The 27904-nt window shown below is 41.8% G+C and overlaps 2 protein-coding genes across 2 annotated transcripts in view; one reads left to right on the top strand and one right to left on the bottom strand.

Moving 5' to 3' along the window:
• Positions 1-8052, bottom strand: part of FARSB (phenylalanyl-tRNA synthetase subunit beta) — a 37069-nt gene extending 29017 nt beyond the window's left edge. Inside the window, exons 1-8 of the mRNA XM_062499169.1 lie at positions 7995-8052; positions 7013-7068; positions 5931-6085; positions 5318-5390; positions 4896-5011; positions 4317-4467; positions 3019-3127; positions 692-762 (exon numbers count right to left, since the gene is read on the bottom strand). Of these exons, the coding sequence (XP_062355153.1) occupies positions 692-762; positions 3019-3127; positions 4317-4467; positions 4896-5011; positions 5318-5390; positions 5931-6085; positions 7013-7068; positions 7995-8052 (789 nt within the window). The remainder of the gene's footprint in view (positions 1-691; positions 763-3018; positions 3128-4316; positions 4468-4895; positions 5012-5317; positions 5391-5930; positions 6086-7012; positions 7069-7994) is intronic.
• A 1098-nt stretch (positions 8053-9150) lies between these two features.
• On the top strand, positions 9151-27888 carry MOGAT1 (monoacylglycerol O-acyltransferase 1). The gene is made up of 6 exons (XM_062499092.1): positions 9151-9244; positions 17636-17814; positions 18210-18411; positions 20998-21172; positions 24651-24850; positions 27734-27888. Exons 1-6 carry the CDS (start codon positions 9151-9153, stop codon positions 27886-27888), a joined length of 1005 nt encoding a protein of 334 aa, XP_062355076.1.
• Positions 27889-27904: the final 16 nt, after the last annotated feature.

Here is a 27904-nt window from a genome sequence, read left to right as displayed (position 1 = left end):
ACTCCCCAGCATGCAAATTTATTTGTGTTGTTAACATACCATTTTGTAGTAGGGTAAGTTAAAAGCAGTTTTGCTCTTAAGCATCGAGTTACACATTTTAGGGAAACTATCAATGAATGCACAGCCTATATTCAAGAACAGGCAATTATAACTCCTCAGCTTTCATGCTTCAGCTTTGAGTTACAGAATTTGCATATGGAAAGACTTGAATTTAGCAATTATTTGCATGGCTTCCCTGCTTGATAAAGATAACTAAGTAGAAAAATCCTTGTCTTTCTTCCCACAGCCCAAATTTTCAGTGGGAGACAAAATGAATCTACACAAAGAGTATTCTGCCAAAACAGGAACTCTTAGTAAATTTTACTCTTTTCTAAGCCTTTCAGATTTAGAAAAAGTGCTCAAAACGAACAAACAGTCTCTAATTTACTTGAATTATTTTCTCATACAAGCTGAACACTTAGTGTCAACATAAAGATACAGTAAAATCAAAATTCAGTGAAAACACAGTGCTGTCTATAGAGCAAGCCTGAAACTGTTTCCAGGGAAGTCCACAGTCCTACAACTCTTGTATTGGAAGGCTGGCTCCATAAAGTAAATGTCTTGTTGCTGTAGGTCCTTCTATTTGAGCTCTATTATCCAAAGGGAAAACAATTATATTAAAGCATATCAAAACAAGGAAAGATTAATTTACCTTTGTAATATCTGTGCCTGTACATTCAATAAACACATTTCTGGTGTTTAGGCTTATTTTTGTATGATCTCCTAAAACATGTGAAAACAAAAACATGTTAAGAAATATTAATTCTATTGCAATAGCACTGATACTGATTCATTTTGTGTCATAAAGATCATTGTCATCTTCCACAACTTAAAAAAGCCACTATCTACTGCATCAACATTCACAGCTGTTGGCAGAATAGCAGCTCTTTTTATTTTTGAATTTATGAATCAAATAAAAGGCAGATCAGACACACTGACTGGGTTATGCTTTACATGTCAATACACAGGGATCTACAGGTATCCTGACACTCAGCTGGAAAAGCCAGCTAACAGAACAGTGGCCATCTGCTGTTAGCAAAGGGCTCTGCACTGCCACAGCATCCCATCTTCCCTGGGTTTAGTCTCACATTTGCATCATGTGTGTGATGTGTGTCATTTCCTTGGGCAGAACGACTGAAATGGTCTTTCAAAAGTGATGTAGACTAATGACTATCAATAGTCATTCTGTGGTCTCCTGACACCATCTGCTGCTACCCTGTAAGTTGCTCTACAGTAGTGTTTTAGGTCCTAGTATGGGTCCTTTCTAGGCATGAATTTGCTTTGTCTGTACTGGGAGTTATGATGTGTGCACCTAAGCACATCCCTGCTGCACTCAAAATTTTTCTTGTCTGGAAGAAGCACCTGAAGTGTCTCTTTTGCAAACTGGATGTGAAGGCCCCAGTAGCTGGCTCCCTAAAAAGTGGGGTCTGTTAGTATGCCACAAGCAATCTGGAGCAGCTGTACAGAGATCTCATTCTGCCTGTTAAGTACATACAGATGAGCAGTGCACACCTGGAGGGAATTCCATGACTGGGAATCATGCAGGAATGGGCAAACACAGTCCTAGAACTGTGTGGGATCATGCCAAATCCAGCCTCTTTGTCCTTCTTGCCATTCCTTGCAGCATTCATTAATGCAGATGCACCCCATCAGAGCCAAAGAAAGCATCTGTATGTATATGACAATTTCTGCTTCCTTTGTTTGACCCTGTCTTAGGAAACTAAAACAGAGAAGCTATCTGAGAAATTAGATCACAACCAAACTGGAAGTTAGGTGCACCAGAGATCTTAGGACTGAGGGATCTTGTACTCCCTTACAGCTGTGCTGTCTCTTTTTGCAAATGGAATGTATTCAGCATCTCTGGACTTACTTCAAAGTAAATACAAGCCTTCAGTGCTTGTAGATAATCCAAATAACCAATACAGATGTTTACATTGCATTATCTGTTTAAAAGGCACCTCTGACCTGAAAGCCTCTCTTAGATACTTTTGTCGAAAGCAGTGGCAGATGTTGAATTTAGCTCAACCTTTTTAACTGATAAAATATAAACTAGATGCATTACTTACACATGGAACACCCCCAAGCTGGAATGAGCCTAACAAAGAAGGATCAGGCACAGTGGTTAACACCACCATGGATTCAGAACAGTTACTATTACCAGTCTCTGCCAGGGAGTTTGAGCTGCCTTTTAAGAAGATTTGGGTTAGCTGGATAAGGTCCATTAGGAAGCATACATCCAAAGAGATTATCTCTGCAGATTTATTGATCAGTGCAGGCAAATTTACTGATTCTTGACCTATATTTCAGTATATAGGTATAATAAATTATCTTTCTTTGAGGAGTAATTCTTGTCACGGCATTATATGGCTTCAATAAACCTGGTTCTCAAAATCACCCATGGTTTCTTTTGCATTCAGAGGAAACCCATGTTTAGAAACAATGCAAAAAAAAAGTCAAGACCAATTTATTCTTTTTAAGCAATTAAAGCCTGCTGAAATCACTTAGTGTGACAGCAATTGGATCCATAAAAACTAGTTGCCATTACTGATAAGCTCCCAGCTGTGACCTCATAAAATGGAGTACAAAGTTGCAGTTATCAGTTACAGTTACCAGTTTACAAAATAATTTCTTACAAAAAGAAAAGGAAAGGAAAGCTAAAGAAAATGCTTTCCTAAGGAAAGTTCCTGTCACAAGGAACTTTATTGAGCCGGGGAAGAGTATGAGAAGCTCAATGCAGATGTTTGCAGTAGGATTTTTACAGCCTTCTGATGAAGATGAGAAAAGGGAACACTGGCAGCAATAGGGAGGGAGCAAAAAATCTGACTACCTTTAAACTGGAAGTAGGAAAGAAGACTTTACAAAACTGTAAGTGAAACAATTTTAAGAAAACATCATAATCCCTACGACACATCAGTGCTTCTGTCAGACACCAATTCACACACAAAGGAGCAGTACAAAGCAATCACAAATTAATCTTACCATTGATGATTGGTGGCATGGACAGAACAACCCCATTGCTGTCATAAATGACAGGATATCGTGGCTTGTTTTCAATCAGGTGCAAATAATGCCGAAGGTGGCTGTCAGTCTGGAGAAACAAAGCACAGGCTGAGTTTCACTTCAGCTCACAGGTGATCTTCCATAGAGCCACAATCCTTTGGGGAGTGATTAAGGGGAATTTTGAAGGTGGGAAGGATTGGGTTAGAGTTAGGTACTTCACTTAGCAAAGGATGTTTGCTCCCAGCAGCATGAAAAGCTTGAAATGAGAGAAATGGATTTTTGGTTTTCTTCAGAAGCGCTGAAGTTTATTTAAGGATTCTCTCAAACACGTGTAGGCCATGCTGTCCAAATGATACCCTTGTTCACCACATCAGATAAACTGCCAAATATCCTTAGTGTATAGGAACATTTCTTAAAAGTGATAAAAATTAGCACTGCAATACTTTTAGTTATAATTTGCTGGATATTGACACATTTATACCTAACTTTGAATCAAAATTTACATTTATTCTAATGACATAAGTATATGCTGTACAAAAACCCTAATTTCCTTCTTGTGTCTCTTGTTTCTGAGCTCTCTTACTCTTCAGTCAGAGATACTTGAGGATTTGTCTCTATGGCCAGTATGTGTATTCCAGCAGAGCTGTATACTTTAATGACAGTGATAAATAGTGTTATTTTCAAAGGCTCACATTGGAACTGGCCCACATAAACATTGTGAAATCAGACTTGATAGGATCTTTCCTAGCATTTGCCCAGTTTCATCAGGATGCTGAGCCACGAGCAGTGCCAGACTTAACTTGAGCTTTTTATACAGCTATGCTTGCCTAATATGCATTTGGGTAAATAACCCAACATCTTCCCCAAGTAAACTGGACAGATGAAGGTAATGTTAAAAAATCTGGTCATATCTACTCAAAATTTTTCCTACCCTTGTACACCAAATATTTATGTGTATATAAATACATAAGCCTTTTACAGTATTATTAAGAGCATAATGAAAAGCAATCTTCATGTGGATAAATCAGAAGTTTTCTACCAAACCCATTCTAAGAGCTGCTCTTAGCCCTAAAATACCACAATGTATCTTTGAGACAATAAAATATTACCATGATAAGCAGAATATGTTCAGAATATGTTCACTGGCTGTTAAGCTCCAGAAGATAACTGTGTTTTATTTGTAAGAACAACTTTGAATAACAAGGATATGAGAAATATTTAGCCTTAGAAATTAATCTTCCTCATTTAGAGCAACAAGTCTGAAAAATTCCACTTACCCTATACAGATCCATAATTTGTGAGGCTGTGTACTCCTGGGATTGACTCAAGGGCTTAAATTTAATTTCAGAAGGTGCTTTGGCTGTAAAAGTAAATGGACCAGTGATGGTGTCCAAGTCATGGGTGCCTATTGCTACTAATGCTCTTTTCCTAGAAATAAAGAAGGCAAAATAATGTTTTTACTAGTAATACTTGGAGATTTTTAGAGTATGATGCTCTGTACTTCTATGCATTCACAGAGCTTGCTGAAAAAGCAGCATAATTTTGAGAAGCCCAGAAATTACTTAATGAATAACATTTTAATAAATATTATTATAAATAACAGCACAGTTGTCAAGGCAAATCCAAATGGAATGTTGCTACACACTTTGGTCTCAACTGTTGAAATGAACTGTAACAGCTATTTCTCTTGAACAATACTGGCAGCAGAAAACAACAAGTAAAGAAATGCAAAGGAACAGAAGATTTTCCTTGGCATAACCACAACGCCTCTCTGCTATAATAAAGATGTGCAGTCTTAGCATGTGATAAAATCATACACACAGACACTATATACTATTTTAAATTTAAGTACTAACCTGCAAATATTTTGGTGCAGTTTCTCTTGGAGGTCGATGAAGCTGTCGTACCGGTCCTTGGTGAAGGTTAGATTTCGGAGGACGGCAGCTACAGCGTGAGGCCGGATCTGGGCAGTCTGCAATTTGCAACAGCAGCGTGCACATTTCAAGAGAGCACCTGAAACTTTGATTTGAGCTCCATCTAAAACTTTGATTTGATTTGATCTGCTACTAGGCTCACGTAAAACTATTTGTCTGTTGTTCCTCCCCCTCCTCATTCCTAAGAATAGACCCCAACAAGTAGAGATATATTTACATCTCTTTAGCTCTTGTTCTGCAAATAAGATTTCCAGTCTCACTGCTCTTACAAAATCATACTGATATGGATCTTGCTGTTTCAGCAACTCTCAATACATTTACAAAGGTGCAGTAAACACTTTTACCTGTTCAGTGATAATCAGCCTCTGACCTTTACCCTCAGCTGGTATTATCTTTTCAAACCTAGGGAGATTTATCCTAAAACAAAAACAGAAGTAAGTCTGTAGCTGAAATGCAGCAAACTCTAGAAATGTAGCAGCAATTACATTGTAGAAAACCTTATTGATAACATTTCTTGGCATGTAATTAGCTAACTGCAAAACTTGTTTTTTATGAGATGGTAAACAGATTACTGAACTAGAAAGGATAAACTTAGCAAGGTAGAGTTGTTGCAGAAAAGGGAAATAAATTATTTGTTTTGGTATTTATTACAAAGGATCACAAAGAAGTTTCTCTGCAGGACTTATCCTTTACAGAGGATAAGTCTCAAATGGAACAGCAACTGAAAACTTTTTAGAACAGATACAAAATGCAATAACATTCTAGTCTAATCTTTTTTAAGTTATGCAAGTTATGTTTAAGTTATGATCCTTTCCAGAGGAACATCTGATGAATCTGATCTACACACGTAACCATACTCAAAATCCAAGCAAGTAGGAAGTTCTATTTACTGACCAGAAGTGGACCCACATTTCAACAAATAACAAACAACACAGAAATCTCACAACTCTGCCCTACCTTTCCTTAAAGACCTGCAGTCCTCGGACCAACCCTTCCAGGCAAAGCAGATCATAGCGGTTGGCAGGGACATCAATTTTATAGAGAACGACGTCAGACGCACCCTTTGCCTTTTCTTCACCTTTTTCTTTACTTATAATGTCCTTCTCAGATGTCTGAAATTAAGCAAAACTGCAGTTTTAACCTGATACATCTAAACATTGACAGCAGTGTGACAGTGATATGATAGAAGAAACTGTATTAATTAGAAGTTTAACACTGTAATTTGTATTTATTCAGCAAATGGACACACCAAAGACAGGAAATAACATAAAACCTCACATTCAGAAACTGTAGAGCAGTGTACCTAAAGAAAAACTCAGTATTAAAATTCTAAGAAAAAATATTATAGAAGCAAGAACCTCCAGGTTGTCAGATCCCTGTAGAGATCTGAGACCTTGTTTTTGGCAGTAGATTGGCAAATGACTTGTCATAATCAAATTTATTCTGAAATAAATGTTTAGATGTCAGATGTTCAGATGTCTTTTCATAAACACCATTAAAAGGCCAATAAATTAAAATTGAATGGCAAAACTAAAAGAGATCTACTTGAACAAGATTTGCATAGATAAAGTTATTAGGGCTAGCAAATGTCCACAAGTAAAGAACCTAAATCAAAACGTTAAATATAAATTAGTTACAACTCAGGTAACAATGACCAGGACAAATACATTTTTTGTGGATATTGCATAGACAACTGTATATCAAACAAAACAAAACAGATCTTGTAAAATATGATCAATACATGCTTTGTGGCCTTATTTATGCTGCTAAATAAAATAGTGCCTGAGACTGAAGATCAAGCAGCACAGAGTGCTGACCTCCAGAAAGTATTGCAATATGCCATCCTGGTGTGCCTTGCTTCCAAAGCAGTAACTTTCGTACATCTGAGATTTTTCCCAGATTCAAAGCACCTGTGTTAGTACAGTTCATTACAACCCTGTACCAGGGGGTATGCTGAAAACAATGCTATACAAACTCTTACCAAAAAGCAATGCTGTCAATATGCCACTCAAGAAGCAACAAATAAAAACATTACTTACAATTTCATCAAGCTCCAAGCCAAATTCAAAGCAAAGCTCATCAAATTCTTCATCCGCTGTGAAGGAAGAGGGTGAATTTTGGTTAATAAGCAGACCTCTGACCTAATTTTTGTTGTGTGTTTTTGGAATGTTTTCAAACAAGACAACAAATGCTATTGGAAAAAAAAAAGTATTTTAAAGAATTTTCCTTATATTTGCATCTGACTAGCAGCTTCTTTATTACATATTCGATTTATTGACATGGTATTCTAAGAGTCACAAGGGAGGCCTTCTGATCTTTGGAGCTCAGCTCCTCCACCAAGTATGTCAGAGTAACTCTGGCCTGAACAGGTAATGAAAACAGAAGGGAATAACTGGGCAGCTTCTGCCAAGTGCTCCTATTCTGATCTGTCAGGTTCTTCTACAGAGGTTGCATCAACTGCGTTGTAACATGTAACACAGCCCCGATCTGACACTGCAGATCTGCACCGGGCTGTCCGACGAGCCACAGCTCCCGTCTGGTCTAAACCACTGCATGTCCTGAATGCTCCTTCAGCCGAGCACTTCTTAAATCTGCTTCCTGAGCCACGAAGGAAAGACTGAATAAACCCACTCTATTCACTGCTCGCTTTGCCTGATTCCCCCCCCCCCACTCTCTCTCCTTCGTTCAACAGATCCCAAAACAGGTTCCATGTGGAGACGCGTGGTTGCAATTTCCCGAGAGATTTGGGCTCAAAGCAGCGCGTGTCGGGGCAATGGGCTGAAGGGACCAGGGATAACACATGGCTGCGCCTTGCGTGCCGAGGGCTGGCGAGGAGCAGGCGGCAGGAGAGCCAGCGGCGCTCTGAGGCCCGAGCTTCTCCGAGAATCCCAGCGCAGCCACGGGACACGCAGGGCGCGGCCGCCGGCACCGTGCGCGCTCAGGGCTTCGCCCCGGCCGGGGCGGACAGCCCGGCGGCCGCGGTGCTGGGCGGGCGAGTCCCGCGGCACGGCGGGCACTCACTGTAGCTCCTGCCCAGCGCCCGGAACAGCAGCTCCCGCTTCACGCTGACGGTCGGCATGGCTGCCCGGGCCCGCGCTGCGCCTGCGCCGCGCGCCCGCCAGGCCCCGCCGCGCTCCCGGCGCGCTGCCCGCGGGCCGCCCTCAGACCATCCCGTCCCCGCCCGCCGCCCCCCGCGCCCTCCGCCCCCCGCGTCCTGACCCCGCGCCCGGGCGGCCGGGGCTGCTCCGATCCCGTCCTGCGGCTGGGGAAGGGGCGGGCGGCGCGCCGAGCCCCGGCAGCGCGGCGGGCAGCTACGGCGGTGACATCAGCCCGCGCCGGGACCCAGCGCTGCCGCCGGCGCTGGGCGGGGGGGCGCGGCCCGTGTGGGACCGCGACTGCCGGGGGTGCCGCTGTCCCCGTCCCGTCCCTGTCACCGCGGGGATGGTGAATCCCGGCCCTGCCGCTGTCCCCGTGGAGAAGGGGGGGTCAGCTGCGGCAACAGCGTGCAAGTTTGAGGGCATGGTTTCTTTTTCACTCCAAGTTTATTTTGATGATCCCTGTCACAGACAGCCCGGGCGAAGGGCCGCGGTCGGGAGAAGGCTGTGCGTGCGCTGGTTTAATTAAAAACGAAACGCTTGACGCCAAATACTGCACGAACTCTTAAGTTCTAGGTCAGCTCCATAAGCTCTTTAAGGGTAAGAGCCTTAAGCACGCCCCGGAGTGCCGGGTCTCCGGCCGCTCGGAGGGGAAAAGCCCGCCAGGGCGCCGCAGGTGCTGGGGGTGCGGACGCACCTGGGTCCGCAGGCGAGGGGCTCGCTCCGTCAAAGCCGCGGTGCCCCCGGCCGGTGCCGCTCATGCGGAGCGTTAGCGGGCGGGGGGAGCCGCTCCGGCCGCCTGTGCGAGGACGGGGTGTAGCAGCCGCCAGCCCCCGCAGCCGCGCCCGGGCTCTGCCCGCTCCTGCTCCAGGATCGGGTTTCCCGCGGCCGGGGCGGACGGCACCGCCTCCTCGTCCCCGCCTGCCGGACCCGCGGCCGTGGGCAGCGCCGGCGGCGGGAGGGGCGCGTCCTGCACGACCGGGGCCGCGGCAGAGCGGCGCGCAGCGGGCAGGTGCGGCGGCTGGGGCTGTGCCGGAGCCGGAGCCGGCGGGTCCGTGCCTCCCGCGCTGGTCTCCGTCATCATGAAGGTCGAGTTTGCTCCCATCAATATTCCCCTAAAGAGGAGGATACAGACAGTCGCCGTGCTGCAGTGGATCTTCTCTTTCCTCCTGTTGGGTAACAGCCTTCCTCCTTCCTGCCCTTGCCCCAGAGAGAAAAGGGCGAGAAGCGGCTTTTTCCTTGACCAGCGTTACCAGTGGGCATCGCTCGGTGCCAGTCCGTGGCTCCACGTGGGTGCAGAACCGGCCGGGGGCGAGCGGCTCCCCGGAGACCCTCGGGCGGGCAAGAGCATCGCACTTCTTTCTTCACTGAAAGCTTTGGATGAGGGCTTTTCCCCTTTTTTTTTTGGGGGGGGGGGGTCGGGGGGGTCTATTTCTTTCTATGGGTTCTTCTTCAAATATGCTCCTAAAAAGCTAGTGTCAGTGGCTCCTCATTGAGATGCCCTGTAGGTTTCTGACAGCAACTTTTTTTATCGAGCATGAGCATAAAGTCTGGTACATGACTAATGCTGTTTTCATTCATAATTTCGTAAAATAACTTTATATGCTGTAGTTCAATACAATTCTCATTTAACAATTAAAGAGCATTGCCAGTGAATTGACTCAAATGCAGACACCTCTGTAAATATATGAAAAATATCCTCACTGGCTTTAAGAAAGTGTTGCTAATTCTTTAGCAACAAAGTAGTAATATTTTTTCACTGATTTTTCCTCTATAATTAATGTTTCTAATATCTTAATAGACACCTATCACTAAATACCTATTCACAGCAGCAAATTGTATTCACATGGGTAGGTATCTCAAATATGATGAAATTAATCACTTGACAAGATAACCCTTAACTCTATGAGACTAAAGCTGTGAATTATATAAATTGGGAAGTGGTTATTGAATAGTCTGTTCTGAGGTAAAGAGTCCAGTGTATTTCTGGAAATCCCAGAACACTTCTTGATCACCTCTCCTCTAGGATTTGCAAGGAGGAAAGGCATGTGCACATATCTTCCTTGTATGTCTTGTAAATATATTATCCTTCAGATGGACTGATCTTTCAGATTTTTTTTTTAGGTTGTTAGCCCACACATGAAAGATTTGGGGGGAAATATGGAGGGTATGAAGCATCTTCACAGATTAATCAGCACATGTTCTGTTACCTCTATATCATATGTAGTTAAACGATAAGCAGTTTATATCTGTGGCTACATTGTAAGTAGTCTGTATTTTAATTTTCTGTTATTGAATTAGGTCTTGGCATGAGCCATTACTTCAGTCTCATAAGGCAGTGGAAGTTCAGGGGCAGTGGAAAAAAATATTTTTCCCCCATAATGTAGCAATACTGCTGCAGAAAACCACATCTTCCTGTGCTTGCTAGAAGTGATCAGGATGCAGAAAATCCCCTTTCTGTAGTTAACTGGCAAAATAGGGAGCTGTCATCTGCAGCTGGCACTGCCTGGGAATGACAAGGAAAATCAACTCAGAAATGGTCTTATGACTGGTTATGTTACCTATGGTGAGTTCTTGTGATCATGAAAAAATGGATTTGCAAGAATGCTTGATTAACAATTTGATTCTAATAATAATTATCTGTTTGTGCACCATGGGGATGTTTATCTTTAGAGCTGACCAAGGTGACCTTCTCATTTTGTAGGCGGACGCTTTCAGTGATATGGCAGCCAGTGATCTAGCCAAAAAGATTCGCTTAGCTGCAGGAAAATTCAGGTGGATGGATACTAAATTACTTAAAGCAGTGAGAAATGGGCTGGTTTCTGATGTTCTGGACCTTGTGTCTGGATTTTTCAGCTTTTTTTTTTTTCTGAACAGACATTGTTTGTTTGTAAGCTTTGGATTCAATAGTGACACTTTCAAATCAGGGAGGGCATGCCTCAGGACAAGTGAAATACTGTGTGAGTTCATCACAGAATAGGTTGGAGGTTTAGGTGTTCTTTGGGAGGTTGTGTGTGGCTGAAACTAGTTTGTGCCAAGCACGATCTAGATTGTCTTGTGTTATATATCTGCATGTGAAAACTTGAACAGGTAATGCCCTGTGACAACTAATGATTCATGATATAGATAGAAGGATTCTGTTTAGAGCAGTGAATAAATGGGGTATGGGATTAGCTGCTAAAGTTGTCCATCTAGGTATGTTGTAACATGCCATAGCTTAGTAAAATGAACTATAGGACTAACAGATGAAAAAAGATAACTCTGAAAATTAGTGCCCTGAATGGCAAAACCTGAATTGGTCTATGATATGTTTCAAATCTGGAGAGTAATGTATGAAAAAGTGATTTCACTCACTGAGTAAGCTGTAAGGGGAATGTGAGCCTATTACAACTTAGAATTCACAATGGGACTTGGACAGAAGACTCTTGGTTTTATCTTCCTGGCTGAAAAATGTAAAAAGCCTTTGTTCTCCAGGCTTGCTTTGTTGTAATGCTGCATGATTTTCTGAGACTGTGGAATTGATGACTGAAAATGCCCTCTTACTTGTGCCACTCACAAGCTGGCCTGAAATACAGATATGCCATAGTTGTTGAAGCCTAAATCTTATCCCCACTGTAGAAAGAGTGAATCAGTCTACAAATACTGAAAAAGTAGCAGCAGCAGCCTGGTACAAGCAAAGTTCCGCTTCTTCATGCAGTGTACCAGCTTGGGCTGGATTTGCACTACAGATCCATTGCTTCTGCTGTGCAGTGTAGGCAGAGTAAACATGTTTCTGTCTCAAAAAAGCTGTACAAATGTGCACAGAATTTCATTATATACAAAAGGAACTGCTTTAAAATTCTGGCTGTAAGTTCCTTTGCTTCCTTGCTCTGTGCTGCAAGCTGCCAGAGTTCACCCTCAAAGGGAAAAAGACAAGTTTTCATTGTAACAGTGATTTGCCTGTTCATTATCCAGGGGCATGACACCAGAAGCAAAAATAAGGTCTGTAATACTGGGATGTGTATGTATGAGTTTCTGGGTTAGATGAGAGAAGTGCCCAATAACAGATTCCCACCATGTGTTGGCTGATAATGCCATGTGGTTTTCTATTTTACATTCTCCAAGTGCAGCAGACCAGAAAAGTTTGGGTAAAAGTTCCATGAAAGAGAAAAATGTTTTAATTTGGCTTCTGTCTTTTGAAAGACAAGTGTTATCGGTCTTGAGTCCAGAAAACTAAAGCTGTTAAAACTGAAAACTGGCAAATGCTAAAATCCTGCTATTTCTCACTGTATTAAGCACAAATCCAAAACAGCTTCAGGCTGAAGCATTATGTTAAGCCATTAGTGTTTTACTGCTGAAACAGCAAATACATGAAGTTTTACAATGTGGTAGTATCTACCTTGGCTAAAAGGCCAAACCAGACAGTTTTTACAGATGGTAGTTTTATGCCTGTAATTGCAGTTATTAGAGATTAATTCCCTTGGCCAGGGGCTGACAGTCCTGGGGCAGATCTGGCCCTGTTCTGAGCTTGTGCAACGCCCACACCATGTCTGGCTGTGTGCTGCCTGCTCTTGATTGCTCTGTGCCATTGTCCAACCCATCCCCAGGCAGAAAGTCACCCGGAGAAATAAAATCTCCACGCTTGCAAGTGCTGCTGGACTGACAAAGCAAAGAGGTTACATAATCCCCGTTTTTGTATCATAGGTTCACTGTGCCTGTGCACTAATGAAATGGTCAGTGTCAGTGAATGCAATGGATGTGCCTGATGTTTGCAGGAAGTCTTTGTTTTTAAGTTTGGAAATATTTTTCTAAAGAACTTTAAATTAATTTTGCTGCATTTACCAGTATGTCTGATACCCTCCTATTGGGAACAGGTGTAGGTTTTCTGTTTCGCACACAGCAGCTGGACATTTATCCTTGGTGTGTGTGAGCTGTGTGCCTCAGTACTGCATATCTGTCAGTGACGTTCAGTTTGTATCTGGAGGTGAGTAGCATCCAGGCAAGAGGTAGTTCAAAGGGTTCATTTAAAGGCAAAACCATTAAAACAAAGAAAAATCAGTCAGGTTTGGTTGAAGTGCTGCTTTCCCAGTGCTTTAGCCTTTTGTTTTCCTTTCTCTCTAATATGCACAAATCAAAGGGCTTTTGAAGAAAGTAAAGCTCAAAGGTGAGTTGGTGAGCTACGTGCTCCTGCAAATTTCTGTGCCCCTGATGTGAAAATGGACAGTGGAGTTTGAGCATATACTAAATCAAATGCAAAACTGAGCAACTTGGGTGGAGTGGTGGTGTCTAGGGCCAGAAAATGAGAGAGGGAAATGAGAGTTTAACTCTCCAGCAGGGATACCAGGGTATTTCTCTGAAAAAAAGGTGATGGTAGGGGAGAATGGTGCAGCTTCTAAGGCCCACTTTGGGGCCCAGCAGTCTCCCTGGTCCCTCACTGGGGATTTAGGAAATGATTGTTGTGCAGGCACCCCTGTATTTATTTGTAAAACCCTTAATAATGCAAAATTAGTATATAATATAAGGTATACTTTAATATGCACAAAGCCACAAAATAACAGACTGAAGACATTGCTATATATTAAAGTACATCCTGTTCACTAGTGATTAAACTTCTGTGCATGCAGGATGAAGTAGTCTGGTAATTGAACTTGCTGGCGACAGTTTTGGGTTGTGGATCTGGCTTCTCCAAAAGAATAGAAATGATGAAACATTTGCCAGAGTGAGAGATTGCTGCTGGAATAACAAGTGGTTTCTGTGTTGAGGAAGAAGGTGTCAGTGTAATGTGCTAAAGCAAATATTAACCTTTTCTGCAAACATGCCATGATGGTTTGTTATCTGGTGCTGATTTAATTAATCAGCTATAGCTGGATAACTAATATGGTTTTGTTCTTCCTCAAAGTCTTTTTTTAAAAAGAATCTTTTGATGCTTAAGAAAACTCAGCTAAGCTCTATGAACCTTTCCTAGCAAGCTGGCTGGTATTGCTACTTGTTTTTGTCACTGTGTACTCATTTATCTGTGAACTTTATTGGTGGCCTATGGGTAGGACTGAAGTGTGACCACAGAGAATAACACAGTACTTACTGACTAGTATTTCTAGGAATGCTGCCTCTGTTACCTACATTTAAGAGAGGGAATTTAACCATGTGTCTGTATATATTTGTTTGTATCTCTCAAAAATAATAAGAAAAAAATGGCTCTGCTATGTCAAGACTAGAGAGCCTTGACAACCTCTGTATGAACATAAGCGGCAGAAAATGCCTAAGGAGAAAGAAAAGAAATGGGAAATACATAGACTAAATTTGGCACGCTGTCTTGGGATTTGGCAATTAGTGTTACATTGACAGAATTGCACAGAGCAGTGGGCTTTAAACAGGACAGTGCTAACATGTCTCCATTGTTTTTAAAGAGGCTTTCTATGTAAAAGCTGCAGAGCAATACTCTGCTGAGGCACGAGCTTGCTTACTGTTACCTTGGCAGCCTGCCTATTCTCAGATGTTGCCTATTGTCTCAGGTTCCCTTTGTTGGGAATACTGGAGTCCATTTGCTGTAGTTGTTCCTTCTTATGAATTTCTGTCATTTTCTTCATGATATATAAAAATAATTTAAAGAGTATTTTCAGAAATTAAGGCTAATTAATTTTTTTCCTGCAAGGAAGTATCCCATAAATGGGGAAAATAATTTATTCTAATGCCAAAATCAACTGATAAGTGGTAGCTTGAGGGATAACAGAGAGGAGCAAATGTTCATTAAGGATGAAAACATCACGGTACAACTCTTCTGTGTTCCCTCCAAAGTTCTGTGTTCCCAATCCAGCTCAGAGACCTTGCTGCTCTGAAAACTAAGGATGAGAAAAGCACTGTTGTAGATACCTCAACATGGTTGTTGAAGAATGTAATTTTTCTTTGTTTTTTTTCTCCTCATCCACAGATGTAAGAAATGAGATTTTCACCTTGCTGTGTGTATTGGTACATACATGTACTCATAAAGCCGAGGAAGGAGCAATAGTGAGAATCATTTCCCCACCTGTGTATTTGCTAGGATACCAGGGGGATAAAGATTTTTTTTTTTTACCACATCCTTGGTGGGATGAGTTTGAAATTGCTGAACTCTGAACGTCTCCAGCTCGTCTAAGACAGAGCAGCATAATGTGTTTAGAGAAAGCTTTGCTAATTGTATGTGAGACATGGCAGGAACTGGCTCAGAGTTCAGAGCTGTCCTGAGCTGCTGGGCAGTCCTAGGGATTTGGAGTGAGCTCCTTTGCATGGTTTTTGGAACGCTGAAGAGAGCCTGTAGTACTGCTTGGGGTGCGACCAGCACCCCTGGCACCAGGGACACACCTGCACTGCCCAGGCATGCTGTCCATGACTGCTCTGAGCAGAATGGGAGCCTTCTCTTCTAGAAACAATCTTGCATTTGATGGCTTCCACAGCAGATGTTAATCCAATGATTTTGATGCCTTAGTAACTCCAAATGCATTTGAAGCTTCCAATTTCCAGATTTAACTTGTGCTGTTTTCCTCCTTCCTATCTCTAGTCTTTAACTATTTTATAAACTTGGTGTCCCCAGTTACAAACTCAGAGCCTGATTAATTAAGACTGAAGAATCAAGTGTACAAACATCATTGGGCAGGATGACTACCAGTGCTGATAGCTAACACTACACAGAGTGGTTTCCATCCATTTGCTGCAAAATAGAGTATCCATGTGTTTAAATGGGAAATGGAGGAGAAGTGACACACCAACATTGGTTCACAAACCAAATGTTCAGAGTTCCATGGCAGTGATTTGTCTTTTAATCTATAATTCCTCCTTCCCCCTCACCCACCCCCAAAATCCAAAGTATCACAGAGATATTCATCAAAGCTCTAATTCAAGTTCAACCAAAAAATTGCACTTAGAATGTACACTGGGACTAACATCTAAGGACACAATGCAGCAGAGTGGCAAATCCCAAGTTATTCATCTTTTGCCTGGAATTTGTTTACGAATTCTGTTAAAATGGTTGCTATTTATTCACTGTCTTGTATGAAGGAGAAAACATCAGGTTTGTGCTTATAGGCTCATTGTTTTTGAGTCATCAGTGTTTAGCTCATCTTTCAGGCTGCTAATTCATTTAAATAATGAGGAGGTATGGTAAAAGGAATTTGCCTCACACTTCTCATTGGGAATGTAGTAATCAGCTTTGTCCTAGAAGATGCTCAGATCCACTTAGGAAGTGCTAACAGCATACTTACCTCCCCATACCTTGCAGTGCACTCAGGAATGCATCCTAGCTAAAGCAAAGCATGAGCTTGTTGATCTGGTGTATGTTTGTCTGCACAGGACTAAGTACTGCTATCTGGGCCTGCTCACTGATGATGTAATTAACTCTCACAGCAAGGATGCTTGGCTACAAAGCACTTTTCAGCTGTTTGCTAGCAAACTGATAGTAAAAAACCATGTGATTCTGTGTTTAAAAAGCCATGTGATTGATTCTGCCATAAGTCAAAAGTGCTTCTGAAAAGAAGGGTAGGAAATATAAATACTTGCTGATTTTTGCACAACAAATTAATTGATTTACAACAGCTAGAAAAAGCTTCTCATACTTGTTCAAACTTAAACCAGGAACCTTGACGCTCTGTTTTGCTTGCCATTGTATACATTTATGGTGGTAAAGCCTGGCTTCCTTGCAACCTGGACTTCAGCATCTGATCCATGAGCTTGATGGGGCTTGTTCAGGATGTGGCAGAGCAAGCAGGCTGCTGCAGGGATACCACAGGGCAGAGAGCAGCAGCTCCTACTCCTCAGACATCTCAGCCCAGGGCTGTTCAACATGCTGCAAGACTAAAATTCTGCAAGTTCTACGAAGAAGAAGTTTCCATAGGATTTCCCTGAGTAATTATTTCAGGGTTGAGCCCCAAGTAACACATTATGTTTAACCAAACAACTTTTTCTTGCTCTTTGAATTGTGTACAATTCTTATGTATCACTATTGTAGCAGGATGTTACAATTCTTAATTAATTGTGTTTGAAAGTATCAGGACTTAACCTCCTGTTGTGTTCCCACAGCAGTGCTGAACTTCCCCTTTGACTGACTCGTTTAACAGCTGAAATGGAACCTCTTCATGTTTTAGTCTTCTCTAGTGCATCTCCTTGGCCAGTGACAGCATTTTTGGCTGGGAGTAGGACTGCCACCCCATATTATAGGTAGAGAAGCTGAGAAAGAGAATAGAAAAATGCTGCCCAACATCCCTGTAATTAGAAAAGAGATGTTGCTATGGCTCCCTTTCCCTTCTTTCCTTTCTTCTCACTCCCTGAAGCATTACATCCCTGTTAGCTCTTGCTGTCTCCTTTTATTTTGCCTTAGGTAAAGCAGATGGTCTCTACGAAACATCCAGTTGGTCAGTAGAGGGAGAAATTATAGACTAAGGTGATCACCCTTGTGATGTTTCACCCTCACTGTAACAACACAATGTGGAATAAGATGAGTTCAATTTGTGTGCATTTTGAATAAATCTGTAAAAACATATCAGGGCTGGGCATTCAGGGTCTTAAAAGGACACAGATGGGATTAATGCTTGCTATGCTTTCACTTTTTGTCTCTTGTAGCAGAGTTTTGCTGTGGATTCTTCGTGATCCTGATCCTGGGCAACTTCTGGTTCCTTGCTGTTCTGTACCTGCTGTGGCTCTACCTGGACTGGGAAACACCATGTGCAGGGGGCAGACGATCCCAGTGGGTCAGGGGCTGGACTGTCTGGAAGTACTTCAGGGAATACTTTCCCATTCATGTGAGTAAAAGCTTTCTCACAAACAGCTTGAATAGCCATAAGCATGGGCAAACATCTAAGACTCACCTTTCTGAAATTCTAATACTCACTCCAGGGTGAGCTTAATTTCTTTTTAAAGCATGGGAAATCTGAGATTTAGTGACAAAAGGGGACAGGGCCTGGTTTTCTAGTTGGACTGTTGGGTGACAAGATAGTGCTTCAGCACAGTAAATGCTAGACATGGTGTCTTGACACATCTATTTAGGCTTTATTTATCTGTAAAGCAGGACAGTAGTTTTAAAGTGCTCAGAAGGAAATTCATTGTCATTGCTTCTATATCCTGTCAATGTGCAATCTCCATAGCTGTTGTTTTTGAGGTAAATATTACAATGCCCACCACTGACTCTATTTTTCAGCTTATAAAAACTTCAGAACTGAACCCAAATCACAACTACTTACTTGGCTTTCACCCTCATGGGGTCCTGGTAGCTGGAGCATTTGGAAACTTTTGCACCGATCCTCCTTTCAAAAATTTATTTCCTGGGCTTACTCCATATCTTCATATCATGCCCATCTGGTTTGGCTGTCCCTTCTTCAGAGAATACATAATGAGTGCTGGTAGGTAAAAGGAGAATGTCTCGGCTGTTGCTCTGTATTTTAGCTCCTGTTACAAATGTAGAGTTTCTCCTCTACTTATATATGGTAAGTAATTTCAGAAGGAATAAGTGTTTGCTTCTATATTATGATGAACTGTTGTGGCAAAAAAATTGGAAGGTTTTATTAATAGTGTTGTAAACTATATCACTGAGTTGTTTTTTATTTCTGAAAAGAAAATTCTGTTTTTCCTTTGAACTATCAGACAGCAGTCCTGAGTATCCATTATATACAAGAAGAGAAGGGCATAATAATTTGTAATTTTATTTAGTCATTAGCAGGTGCTTGTTAAACAAATTCAGGCTAATCTCCTTCCTGAAGGGCTTAGTCTTACACATTACAAATATCTTTACACTCAGAACTTAGTTACCTGCTCCTGATTGGAGTCCATGTTGCAAATTTGTGTAATTTTAATTGAGATGGAAACTCTAAAGAGAGGGATCTTTTTTCTCTGTTCTGAGAAGCATTTGTCATAAAGGGGTGATTTTCATGACTGGTACTACAGTAATAAAATACAAAAACAACAAGCAATCAAGTTGGGCTAACAGAAAAATGAGAAGAATTAAATAAGGACTAGTGCTTCTCCTCCACCACTATCTTAATACAAGATTTATTTTACTTGAATTCACTCAGCTGCAGCATTTAAGCATGCTCTGATGCACAAGACCAAGTTCAGGAGACAGAGATCTAACTTTATTCATGGCTGCAACACAGACCCTGCGATCTCAGAGAAGCTATTACACTGCTCCATTCACAGAAACATGCCTAGGATGTTGCCCAGATTAATATCATTATTACTTATCTATGTATACTTCAACATATCAGAGAATGCAAATGTAATTTCTGAAGGTGTTCTTTGAGGCTTGCTAACTGAGGGATTGGCGGTGGTAGAACACTGCAATTTTAAACACTGTCTGGAAGTCAGATTTACAAGTATTTAGCATCTTGACCCATGGGAACAAATATTTACCTGCAGAATGAGAAATAACTGCAGTAAAAAGCGCATTAAAGAACAGCCAGCATGGGAGCTCAGTTTTCACAGGTATGCAGCTGATAAATGAGAGGGGACCTTTGAAGTAATACAGGTCACCAGTCAAATCATAAAACACTTGCAAAATCTTCCACGTCCTGAAAGCCGTGCTCCTGGCACAGTGTTTCATGTCCCAGTCTTTTTCTGCCTGTCTCCAAAAGTGCAGTCGTTGCCTGTGGCAGTGCAGCTGCGGCACCCCTGGGCTGTGGTGTGAGCACAGAGCAGTGCCCTGTGTGCAGGCTGACAGCTCAGCTTCAGCAGCAGACACGTGTGTCCTGAGGAAAGGCTGCAGCTCCTGCTTTCCTTTCCAGGGAAAATGCATGCTGACATGAATGAGCATCACTGGAATTATCTGTGAGTCCCAGGTCAGCTGCATTTTCAAGAGTAACAGTGACTGTGAAGGCACATGTAGCAAATGGATGTAGCTTTTTTTTGAGGTCTGGATTTGCTCTAGTTGCAAGCTATTCCTCTTGGTGGCCTGCTCTCAAAAGTAGAGCACAGTCATCTTCCCTCTTTTAAAAATTTTTTTATAATCCACACTGTAATGTCCTTATTGGAAAAAAGACCAGGAAGGGAGCAGGACATCCAAAAGTGCGTTTTGATACCAGCTCTGTAAAACCAACAGCATAAACTAGACTTGATCTCTAAATTGTCACTTAGATTATATGAATTCCAAACAGTGTAATTAAACATGGCTTCTGGATAAATGGGACCACTATAAGTCTTTGAAATGAAACTTAGGGCAAGAAGGAAAAGGAATCTTTGAAAGATTAGGTGCATATCTGTTGGAAAAGGGATTTTTCAAAGCACCAAAACCAGAGCAAGACCTAAGGAGACGATAGAATCTTGTACAGCAGTGCACCTCTGATTAGAAGTATCAGGATCAGCAGGAGTACCAGAAAAGCTTCATATAATCTGCTATTTTAGCCTAAATATTGATGAGTGCCTGGGCCTGGTTACTAGACAATGAGCTGATGCACTTATTAGGAATGGTAAAAGTGAGTCTTCCCTGCTTATTCTAATGCTATCATGCTATAGCCTTAGATGGAGCTGCTGGTTTATAGCTTTGAAAAGAATGGAGGGGTCTGCTTGGTACTGTAGCTCCAAGTTTGAGTCAACAAGTCCTCTATACATTCTGTTGACCCCTCTGTGCCTGTGTTTATGTGCACCTCCTGTACAGTTTTAGCTGCTGCCTCTCAGTAGTATCTGCTGCCATTCACCTCCTCTGTTCTTGGGCTCAGAGTCTCTCTGAGGGGGAGTTCGGTTGCCAGAAGAGCACAACCTGAAGAACTCAAAACTCTTGAAATAGGCAACAGCATTAAACTCATCAGTGTGAAATCAAAGCACATACCCAAAACCAAATCTGTTGCAGAGTGAAGAGGTTCAACCCAACCCTTTGAAATCTGTTCTGTGGTGTTATAATTTTGAAATATCATTTATACATTTAAAAAAATTCTTAAATTCCACTGTATTTGTACATGAAGATCCAGTGGTCACTCTTAAAATGTTTCCTCTTGAAGGAATGGTTTCTGCATCCAAGGAAAGTGTCTCACATGTGCTGAACAATAAAGGAGGTGGCCATGCATCAGTCATTGTGATTGGAGGAGCAGAGGAATCTCTGAATGCCCATCCTGGAAGTCTGACCTTGAACATCCTCAAGAGGAAGGGCTTTATTAAAATGGCCCTGAAACATGGGTAGGTCTTCCATGTAGCATGCTTTGAATGCAGATTCATTCTTAACTATAATTTATATTATATAAAATTGGAGAACCTGAAAGAGTCAAAGTGTCTAAGAACGTGCAGGTATCTGGTACAGGAGCCAGTCTGTCCACCTAGATCCAATCTGGGAGTGTTGAAAACTCCCTTCGACTTTCATAATTTGTAACAGTAGGTGTTATTAGCATATCTTGTTTTATTTCAGTTGTTTCTTGCACTAGCAAAGAGTAAGAATTAAGAAACAATATTAGTAAATCTTGGCTGGTTTTTCTGAGTAGGGCAAACATTCTGCTTTCTGTTCTGTAAATTGAAGATACATTAAGGTAGAATTTTCTTATCATTTTAAACAAACAAACAAATTGGATAGCCAGACCCTGTTTCATTAAATCATTGAAAATTATGGTGTAAGAAGATTTGTTTTCACTATTATTCTAAACATTTTCTTTTGAAGATTGCCATTTGTAAAAGTAAATTCCTGGGATTTTTTTGGTGAAAATCTCAAGAAAAACTAGATAACTTTTTACTGCCATCAATGTGTAATTAAGCAGAGATTATATCAATATCTTTTGAGTGATTTACGCAGTATAAGGTACTGTGTTTGTTCTGGACTGGTCTAGATGGTTTGTATATTAGAAATATTGAAACAAATTATCTGTTCTGGCTACTCTTTCTGAACAGCTCCCAGGATTATACATTGACATGTGAAGCAATGAAAAAAAATACTAGCCTTGAGAAATCTGCAAGAGTTTTTAAGGTATTAACTGGAGAAAAAGTGGCCTCTGAGGAGCTCTCTGCTTTTCCACAGAGTGCAAAAAACTAGAAACTGTTCTTTGCCGAAATTCCAAGGATATTTCTTACACATACCATTAGGATTCTCACATTCTATTAGCAAGCAAATTATTTATAACATTCTAGTCTAATTTGTACCCAGAAAAAATTCTTGTGTATTTGAATTAGTAGTGTACTGCCTAAATGAAAGTTCAGTCAATTTTTGGTGAACTGTTGATTAATTCAGTGGGATCCTCAACACTCACTAACTTTTATTTGTTTTAACTATAAAGATTAGAAAAATATTTAGGTACTTTTTTTTTTCTGAGTATGTTGATAGATGTCTGGTCTGTCATATCACAAAGTTTGGTGGTGGTTATCTCTCATCTAAATTGGTTTGGATTGAGAAATCAGATACACCTGTGCCTCTCATGATATTGATTTCAAAAGTATCTCTAACACCAGACAGCAGGAGTGGGACACTTACAAAACACAGGAATGGTCCCTTTACCCCTTCACTTACTTAGGTTCCAGTGATGGTCCTCACCTTTCTGAAAGGGTCATGGCTGTCTGGAGCCCCCCACTGGGTGACTGTGCCTGTCTCTGCCTGAGAGGCCAAGAGCTACAACTCTCATGATCACTGTAACTAACAGGTTCCAAGTCATTCCTACAGACAGCAGCACAAAAACCTGCTTCTGTGTGAAGCAGAGGAATTCTGACATCTCAGCTGTCCAGCAGGGCTGTGGGACAATGTGAGCCTAACAGAGCTCATGCCCAAAGACATCCAGTGATTGCTTCTGGTTTTGATGTATTGTTTTTAACAATTAACAAAATGGGAAGAAAATTTCCAACTCAAGTGGAAATGAAAGGGCAGGGGAGGCTTGTGGGATGCAGATGAGAAGACCAGTCTGCCACCAGTGCCTGCACACATTCCTGGTGCTCATGATCTGCAGCAGCAAATACCAACACAGGAAGGAAGGGGCAATGCAGAGGCTTGTGCTCTCTGGCCCTGGCTCCTGTGCTGCCAGCACAGAGAAGCTGTGTTTCTCAGCTAGGAGCTTGTCAAATGTGGCCTGAATATGTCAGCAGAAGTCCTCTGCACTTCTGCAAAGGACATTTTGGTCCAAGGTAGTACAAATATCTGGTATGAAGTGAAGAAATCCTAAAGACACAAAACAAATGATGAATCAGATAACTTATCTTTAATTTCACAATCATAAGTTACTTATTTCTCTGTCTCAGCCTCCTACATAACATCTTGCAAAAGCCTTCACTAGATTAAAACAAATCCCACAGTGTCAGGGCACCACAGCTATTGCACCACAAGACGTGCCTGTTTGTCTTAGTGTTGTAGTAAAAAGTGGAGTGTTTCCACAGCCACAGTAAGTACCAGGCTTTATGATATTTCTTTTTCAGGTGGCAGGGTGATAAACCCTCTGGAGAAAGAAACTTTGAGCAGACACTAGTCAGAACAGAATGTAGGAATGATAGTCTGTGTGAGTCCCCAGGCTAAAGAAGCTGTTGAAACAGTTGTTTTTTACTGTACAGGTGTATTTTGACTGTCCACAATACTTTCCAGCGAGCTCTGTCCTCAGTGCATCCTCCTCAAGCATTCACAACTCTGCAGAAATTAATTCTGACAATGTTCTAGCAATACTGCTGTTTTACAGTAAGGTTTTTCTCAAAATCAGTGGGGACAGAATAGAGTTAAGATACAGAAACTAAGGTTTAAGTAAAGAAAATAAGACATCCCTGAATCCTTCAGAGACTGCTTAGGATTACCCTGCCTTTCCCCCCCCCCCCCCCCCCCCCCCAACTCTGTAGAATAGTTAATGAAACTAAGCATTAATCAAAAACCATACTGCAGCCAAGGTTTTAAATACAATGATGGGTTTACCTGCTGGAGACAGCTGCACTGTCTCTATCCACTCAAGTAGTTTGTCCAGGAGCTTGTCAGTGCCTTTCCTCCCAGGCCAATTCATGAACTGAATGAGAATTCATTAGGCTGTGCAAGAGCCAAAGCGGGTTCATGTAATTTCTGTGGGTAAGATGTGACCTCTGGTAATAATGGATTAAGGCTACTGTTTTCAAAGAAGTCCAGAGGAAGTGGGCTTTCACTGGGAATTGGACAGCAGAGGTGGAATTTGGCATTGCACTCATGTCTGTGAGGGTGTCTGGTTTTTGTCGTGGTTTTTGTGCTTGAATCAGGGCACGCATTACTCTAGTCAAAAGACAAGGGAAAGCCAAGATCTTGTTTTGATGTCACCCAGCTGGGAGCATTATAAGGTTAACAATGAGACTTCCTTGCTTGCCAAGGGAAAAAAATGTAGTGTAACACGGGTGGACTTGCTGAAATAGTGGTGGATAAAGACATACGTATGATATATGCAATTACTCATTTTCATAATTCCAAACAGTCACAAATTGCAATAGGTACCAACCAACTAAATACTGCCAAAAGCAAGTTGCTAGCTGTGTGCCAATCACTTTATTTTTTTAAACACCAACCAGCCAAGGCATCCAAAAAGCCGCTGCACATGAGAAGAGCTGAATGCCTGTTGCTGATGAAATCCAAAGCTGCTGAAACTGTCTGTGATGGTTATTGTGAAACTGTTCCCATGCTGCTGATGTGAACTGCGCTGCAAGTGCAGGCTAATGTAGAATTCTCAGTGTCCTCTTTGTTTTACAGGGCTCATCTGGTCCCCGTGTTTTCCTTTGGTGAAAATGAACTATTCAAACAAGTTGCAAACCCCAAAGGTTCATGGCTCAGGAATGTACAGGAGAAGTTGCAAAAGATAATGGGCTTTGCTTTGCCACTATTTCATGCTAGAGGAGTATTCCAATACAGTTTTGGCTTAATACCTTACAGGCAACCTATTCATACAGTTGGTAAGTTCCCTTCAGTGTGCTGCTAGTATCTGTAAATTTATCAATCTATTCTAGCAGAACTGATTACTGTGCATCTAAAATAAGGTTGTGAGATTTACTGTCATTCCCAGTTAAAGGGGCAAGTTCTTTTCTCCCTTTCCCCTTTCTGTCCCAGGCCAAATCTTTTCATTCTGTTATCCATAGTCTTCTATCCTTGGCAGTCCATAAAGAAATCCAAGAATTGTCCAATTTTTACGAGAGGGCTGCCACAGCTCTGCAGCTGTTGCTGTGGGTTCTGGATGCTGCAGTTGTTTTGTGAGAAGCCCAGAACTTTAATTTCTTAGCTCTGCAGAGAAGTACCAGTTGGATATTCCAGATGGACAGCCACCCCAGCAGAGCTCTGGAGCAGGGCTACTGGAAGGAGCTTGTGTGGTCCTGACCTGGTGTTCATCAGGACAGAGGGAAAGATGCAGGAGGAAGGGGAGAGGACATGTTGTGGAGCCACAGCCCTTGGGCAGACTGCCACTTAGTTGGCTCTGCAGGTCTTTAGGGTGTTTACTTCCCTCTTGGTTTCTTGCCTTGGAAAGATCCTGTCATGTTTAATTATGAGTGTGCATGCCACGTTGACAGGCAGTTTGGGAGAGGGTTTTTCCCCAAAATCTTTCATTACTGCTCATCTTCTCTCACTGGAGTGTGGAACTGAACATATTTTTAATGGTTTTACTAGACCTATTGACATCCACACCTTTACAAACTAGGTGATGCTGGGTCTCACACAAAGGCAGTAGCTGACTGTAAATTTTTTGATAAATCATTTTTAGCCAGATTCTGACCTGAGTGAACTAAAGAAAATTGAGATTTTATGTTATTCCACAAGGGACTTTAAAGGTGCTCCCTCCCTTTTTATGGGGTTCATTTGATTATAGTATGAAACAAAGTTTAAGACAAAAACATAGCTCTTTTATGTTAAAATTCAAGTTGATCTGTGCTTTATCAGTTCATGCAGTTGAATATTTTGAAAATATTAAATTTTAAAGCCCATACTGTACACAGGCTGGCTAAAAATGTCACTTATTTCTAAACCAAAAAGTTTTCAAATGAGATGTATTGCATGAGATTTATAATATGCTTTTTTTTGGGGGGGGGGGGGGTTGATGATACCAGGACTGCTCTGAAGCTTAAAATGTCTTATTCATTGAGGCATTTCTTCATCGTGACAAAAGCACAGAAGTGCTACAAATTAGCAAGACCAGAGTCTTGCAACAGGACTTGTAAGATCTCATGAGGTAAAGGACCTCGTGTCCTTTGTGTCTCTTTCCCCATGTTTGAGAACTATCACAATGTCCCTGTGTCCTTGGAAGTGTGTGGGGTGTTTGTGGTATGGCTCAACATGGCTTTGAAAGCATTGGCTCAGCTCCTGAGAGCTGCAGAGGCAGAGTGAGCTCACCTGAGGTGATGAACTGTGCTGCCAGCATGGCCAGGTATGGCTGATTTCAGTCCTGGTTCAGAAGCGATTGGTCTAAGAGCCATTCAGCTAAGCCAAGATGTGTGAAGTTTGTTTTGGGCTTGATGAGTGAAATACTTTCTTTTACCTTTTTTTTTTTTTTAAATATTACTGCTTTTCAGAAGTAGAAACAACTCTAAAATATCAAATCAAGCAAGTTCCTTAAAACTGCACATAATATTAGAGAGATTACTGTAGTTTTCAATTCCACAATTAATCTTCACTCTTGGGAGCAGAGACTGTTGCAGAAGGACTTGGGGGCTGCTGGCTGTTTCCAGTCTTGCCTCTGGAAATCCTGTTTTGTATTTATATTGATTTCACACCCCTCTAAAGGTATTGCTCAATCCAGGGCTGGGTTCCCACCCCAGCCACGTAAAGTCTGAGTTTCAGCACTACTCAGGGCCTGAGAGCTGATGGCAGCTGGAGCTGCAGCAGGAAAATGCAGGCTCAGCTCTTTGTGGTTCTGGCTAGGCTTCCCTTTAGTCATCACCATCCAATCTGAAGTGGCAACCTGTTCTAAAAGGAATTTTCAGGTGCCTTTGGAAAGTCCTGAGGGTGCTTTTAGCTCTCTGTTTTTTGAGACTTCCTCTCTAGTCCCAGTCGGGTCTGTTAAGGTCTTGGTGCTTCCAATGCAAGAACAGCCGTCAAAATCTGGTGTCTGAACAACACAGGAAAGGCTGAGATCATGGGAAGCTTCTCTTAGCAATCCACTCTTTAGCCACAGCTTTTTGTGGAAGAGAAGGCTGCCCTCTGGATTTCCATGGAGCAGGTAGCAGGCTTTGCACAGTGCCTGGAGAACATTTTGGTTCCAGTGACGTTTGTGGGCAATGGATGGTTCAGAGACACCTCATAGGGTTTAGGGGATTTATGTTCTACCCCTCCCAAGGCTGAGGTCACCAACAACATTTCTGGTGCAGTGATATCTATTTTGAATAAATTAGAAGGTAAATATTTCCTTCAGTCCTGTTCATGTGACTGTGTGGTTGAGAGCACCACTGTCCTCTTAAGCATGTCCCTCACACTAAGTAGTTTTACTATTCAGAACAGAAGACAGTGAGAAAGAACATTTTTTTAATACTATGTTGAACTTGTAGGCAGCACATAACCCATAGGATTGCATCTTGAAGTGTAAACTGCTCCTTCAAGTTCTCATTTGCTCTTTTGCTGCCAAATTGAAATGTTAGGAGGAGGTTTAATTCATTTTACCTGAACTTCAGCAAAAGGAAATGAAAAACCAGACTCAGGACTCAGGCTTGTGAAAGGCAGGATCAGGCCCCAAAAAATGGTGCTGTGATTCTGCCATCTGGATGGGAGCTGTGGTGGAGCACTTACAGAAGGGTCAGCAATTCTTCTTAAAAGGAGATGTCAATGAAGTTAATGGTGTTGTGTTTGATTTACAGTGGGAAGCCCCATCCCTGTAAAACAGAACTTGAACCCTACCACTGAAGAGATTGATCAGCTACATGCATTGTATCTACAGAAACTAAAGAAATTATTTGAAGAACACAAAAGCAATTATGGTATTCCTGCACATAAATCTCTCATCTTCGAGTAGCAAATTACAATTTGTT

The sequence above is a fragment of the Cinclus cinclus genome, chromosome 10 (assembly GCF_963662255.1).
Source record: "Cinclus cinclus chromosome 10, bCinCin1.1, whole genome shotgun sequence".
Classification (NCBI taxonomy): domain Eukaryota; kingdom Metazoa; phylum Chordata; class Aves; order Passeriformes; family Cinclidae; genus Cinclus; species Cinclus cinclus.
The sequence above is the reverse complement of the archived record's forward strand: the minus strand, read 5'-3'. Positions and strand labels throughout refer to the sequence as shown.

Excerpts from the sequence above, each read along its gene's own strand:
- MOGAT1 (XM_062499092.1), top strand. The coding sequence starts at position 9,151 with ATGAAGGTCGAGTTTGCTCCCATCAATATTCCCCTAAAGAGGAGGATA. Across the intron at positions 9,245-17,635 it reads CTTCTCTTTCCTCCTGTTGG|CAGAGTTTTGCTGTGGATTC; the intron begins GTAACAGCCTTC and ends TGTCTCTTGTAG. Across the intron at positions 17,815-18,209 it reads GGGAATACTTTCCCATTCAT|CTTATAAAAACTTCAGAACT; the intron begins GTGAGTAAAAGC and ends TCTATTTTTCAG.